Source organism: Ammospiza caudacuta, chromosome 11 (assembly GCF_027887145.1).
Source record: "Ammospiza caudacuta isolate bAmmCau1 chromosome 11, bAmmCau1.pri, whole genome shotgun sequence".
Lineage (NCBI taxonomy): Eukaryota > Metazoa > Chordata > Aves > Passeriformes > Passerellidae > Ammospiza > Ammospiza caudacuta.
The window spans coordinates 4499249-4503571 of record NC_080603.1 but is presented as its reverse complement, the minus strand read 5'-3'; the positions used below and the strand labels follow the sequence as shown (position 1 = coordinate 4503571).

The 4323-nt window shown below is 48.3% G+C and overlaps 1 protein-coding gene across 1 annotated transcript; it reads right to left on the bottom strand.

Annotated features, from left to right (window-relative positions):
* Positions 1 to 1184: 1184 nt before the first annotated feature.
* COPS9 (COP9 signalosome subunit 9) lies at positions 1185 to 3070 on the bottom strand. The gene is made up of 3 exons (XM_058812367.1): positions 2971 to 3070; positions 2828 to 2900; positions 1185 to 1509 (listed from the first exon to the last, which is right to left on the bottom strand). The coding sequence occupies exons 1-3, from the start codon at positions 3031 to 3033 to the stop codon at positions 1472 to 1474; spliced, it is 174 nt and encodes a 57-aa protein (XP_058668350.1). The 5' UTR covers positions 3034 to 3070; the 3' UTR covers positions 1185 to 1471.
* Between the last annotated feature and the right edge of the window lie 1253 nt (positions 3071 to 4323).

Below are 4323 nucleotides of genomic sequence, written 5' to 3'. Positions count from 1 at the left end.
TGATTAATTAGCCCTCTGATATCAGTGGAGTCAGATGCATCATTCTCTCCCCTTGTGGGGGCTGCCTGCAAATTCCATACAGCAGAGAGCCCCAGACAGCCCAAGCCCATTTGCCACCACTGAAATTGTTTTACCCCAGTCTCAATGAGGAAAACTGGAAAGCCCAGGCTGTCAGCAAGCACTAGAAGGGAAAGGCCAGTGCCTGAGCAAGGCTGTTCCTCCAGGGACACAGCACAGGTCAGGCACCAAGCAGAGAGGATGTCAGAGTGCTGATTTACAGCACACTGCATGATGAAACACAGGCTCTGCAGAAATCCACAGCAGCACAACCAAAAGACACCTAAATCCCACTGGGTTTATTGTGCTTCCTTTTTTAAACTCACTGGCTGCAAGAGTTACTGTTGGATTTAAGATTTCCTTTTTGAAGGCAAACTAAAGAAATAAAAATGTGACAGAGGGATGAAAGGGTTTAACTGCAGGCAACATTTAAGTAGTGTGAAGTGTTTAAAGAAAGATCAGTCACAGTATTTAGTCTGTGATCAATTTATAGAATACAGATTGCATTCGAGATTGGACAGGATTACACTTTTGACTCTGAAAAAAACACTAAAAACTCACCTGTTCCTTTCATTCTGGGATTCAGTTTGGTCACTGAAGGGTAAGAATGAAACATTTTTATGTTCTGAAAAGCTTGTGTCAAAATCTGAACAGTATTTCAACAGCCTGGTTCATACACAGTGTACCTCTAAGCACAAATAAGTGCATTAGCTTCTGCAGGAAAAGAAAATTTTACTGTTTCTTTTTCCATCAAGTACAATTTCAAGAATGAAATTATATTTTTAAATCCAAGCATTCTCCTAATCTGGGGTCAGAACATTACTTTGCTTAACATGTCAAGGTGAAGTTACTTTTTCTTTTTTTCTGTGTTCCTTAAATTTAAAGTGAAGTACTGATGGCAGCTCTCTGTCTTGAAACAAAAGACAACCCATGCCCTTCTCAGTATGAACTGGACTATTCAGAACAAGCAATCATCTGATCCCAAAACAATCCTTTACTGTGGGATGAACAAAACTTTCCTGGGCAGCATGTGCCCTACTGCATACCTTTCATGTAATATCCAAAAGCAGCAATGAATTATTTAATTCCAAAATAATCACTCTAAGGGAGCTCAGAAGACAACAATTTCTACTTTTATAAGTCAGACAGATGTGTGTTTCTTCAGTATTTTATTCAATAAGCACATCAGCAAATGAAATTTCCAGGAAAATCTACACACAGCTCCCTAGAAATAACAGTGCACACTTCCCTCCTCAGTTATCTTTACCCATCTGGTTTTCATATTCCCCCAAGCAGCTTATCCAGGCTTTCTTCCCCTCTGTGAGTTTCCCATTTTGGTTTATTTAATAAATAATGGACTGCAAGGGTGATCTTAGAGAAAACTCCACATCTCAGCTCTGCTGCACACCCAAGTTCACTGGATGTCATCGTCATCAAAGAGATCTTCAAAATCTAGTCAGGAAAACAAGACAAAAATGAACCTCAGAACTTTCAGTGTTACAAATGCACATGCAAGTACAGTACTTTGTTCCTTGGATTCAGGACAGAAATAAAGGTGAATTCAGAGAATGAGAGTTACTGCACCATCGGTTATTAGAAATGTAGCATCAGGGCGATGATTTTGCAGACTAATGAACTGGGAGTTGTGTTAAAAAGCCCCTCCTCAGAAACATTTAATTGCTCAAAAACACTTAATTATTTTGTGTTAAAAAGCCCTTCCTCAAAACCATTTAATTGCTTTAAAGGTGCCAATAACATTTTTGTCTCAGAAAAAAAATGTCCCAGTAGTGAAATGGCTCCATTCACATTTGGAATTACTCCTAACTACTCGGCCTTGCATCCTCTTTGTGTGCTGAACATAAACTAATCACCTGAGTGAACACAGTCTTTATTCTTACAGAAGCCAATTTACAAGAACCTACAATGAACTGAGGATGAATCCTCATTTAGAAGAACCCTAAATACCAGTGGAAGGAACACAATTCCACAGTGTGATGGCAGAAATAGATGGAAACAGCTACTCCTGAATATGCTGGATCCAACAGATAGCTGAGAGCAGAACTGCCTTCCACTCCTGTACCCTAAGCCTTGAGCAAAATGAAAAATGTACTTTATTTCGGAATCAACACCAGATTCTAATACTAACACTGCCACTGCAAAATTAAATAACATATAAAGCATTTAATAACATATAAAACTCACTGTTGCAATGTCTGAATGCACTTCTTCAGAAGCATAAAAACCCCTTTAGCCACCAGGTGCAGCACAGTGCTGTGTATTCCACCCCTGCGTGGAATACATGTAGCTGCTCTCCCTCAAAGCAGGTGTAAATACTTACACAGAGGCTGAGAGAGCTGGGATTGTTCAGCCTGGAAAAGAGAAGCTTCGGGGTGGCCTTTTAGCACCTGAGGAGCCTCCAAGGAATGACAGACTATTGACACGGGCTGGAGTAGGGAATGGCTTTAAACTGACAGCATGGAGGTTCAGGGATTTGATAAAAAAATCTTCCCTGTGAGGGGCGGTGAGGCACGAATTGTCCAGAGAACCCCACATTTTTACTCGGATTTACACTGTTTAACATAAGTTACTTGTTACACGAACGGACCAAGGTATTTTTCCTTGTAGCCTAACACACTAAACTCCCCGGAGAGGAACACCCCGCTCCCAGAGATGCGGTCAGGCCCAGCTGTGGCGAGCACAGGCAGCGGAGGCAGGGCAGAGAAGCCGGGCGAGGCTCGCCGAGGCAGCCCGGGATCAGGGCGCTCCTTACCGTTGAAGAAGTCGGCGTGCACCGCTTTCTCGTTGGCGGCCAGGTCCATCAGCAGCCCCGTGCTTCCCCCTGCCTGCGAAAGCGGCCGCTGAGCGCCCCCGGCCCGCGGCACCACGGCCGCGGCACCGGAGCGCCCGCCTCACCTCATCCAGATCCACGTACGGGCCGGCGCCCTCAGGGAACATCTCGTCCACCGCCGGCTTCATGGCGGCTCCTCCGCGCCGTCACTTCCGCCGCAGCACGGCGCCGTGCAGCGATGGCCGCCCCCGAGCGGGGCCGCGCCGTCTCCATGGCGACCAGCTATGGAGGCCGCCATCTTGCTCCCTCCCACCCTGTCGCCATGGCGACCAGCAGCGATGGCCGCCATTTTGCTCACCCCACCCTGTCGCTATGGCGACCAGCAATGGAGGCCGCCATCTTGCTCACCCCACCCTGTCGCCATGGCAACCAGCAATGGAAGTCACTATATTGCTTCCCCTATGTCTCCGTCGCCACAGCGACCAGCAATGGAGGCCGCCATCTTGCTCCCTCATGCCCTGTGGCCATGGCAACCAGCAATGGAGGCCGCCATCTTGCTCCCCCACACCCTGTCGCCATGGCGGCCAGCAAGGGAGGCCACCATCTTGCTCCCCCATGCCTCCATCCCCACGGTGACCAGCAATGGAGGCCACCATATTGCTCCCCCCACGCCCTGTGGCCATGGCGACCAGCAATGGAGGCCGCCGTATTTCTCCCTCACACCCCCTGTCGCCATGGGGACCAGCAATGGAGGCCGCCATCTTGCTCCCCCCCCCACGCCCTGTGGCCATGGCGACCAGCAATAGAGGCCACCATCTTGCTCCCCCATGCCTCCGTCACCATGGCGACCAGTGATTGAGGCCTCCATCTTGCTCCCTCATGCCCTGTGGCCATGGTGACCAGCAATGGAGGCCGCCATCTTGCTCTCCCATGCCTTATTGTTGTGGCGATGGCAGGCCCTGCGCCCCTTCAGGCCTCAGTGAGGCATCAGCTTGCAAATGAGGTGGGTGTAACTGATACTGGCAGCCCCTCCAGCCCCCAAACTGGGTGCACTGGTTGAATAACTCCTGTACTCATGTACTCCTCTGCACAGAGAGCAGTCTCCTGAGATGAAGCTGAGAGCATCACCTGTTAAAAAAAGCCTCCCAAAGCCATGCAGCAGAATGAACAAATTTATTGTGTCACACAGAAGCAGAAATTGTAAAAAAGGGATTAATTTAAAGCCTGAAATGCTGCACATGGCTGCAGTGTCACTTAGTGGCTGAGGCACAGTGCAGATGTGTTTGCTGGCAGTCAGTCAGATGTTCATGCAAACACCTTTACAAGAAATGGTAAAAAAGAGACTCACTGAAGCCATAAAATGCTGCACATGACTGTCGTGTCACAAAGCAGGTGAGGGCAGCCCAGGTGTGTTCAGTGGCAGGCAGGTGCTCACCCAAACACCTGGGCAGCAGCTCTGGCAAAGCTGAGCGAGGCTC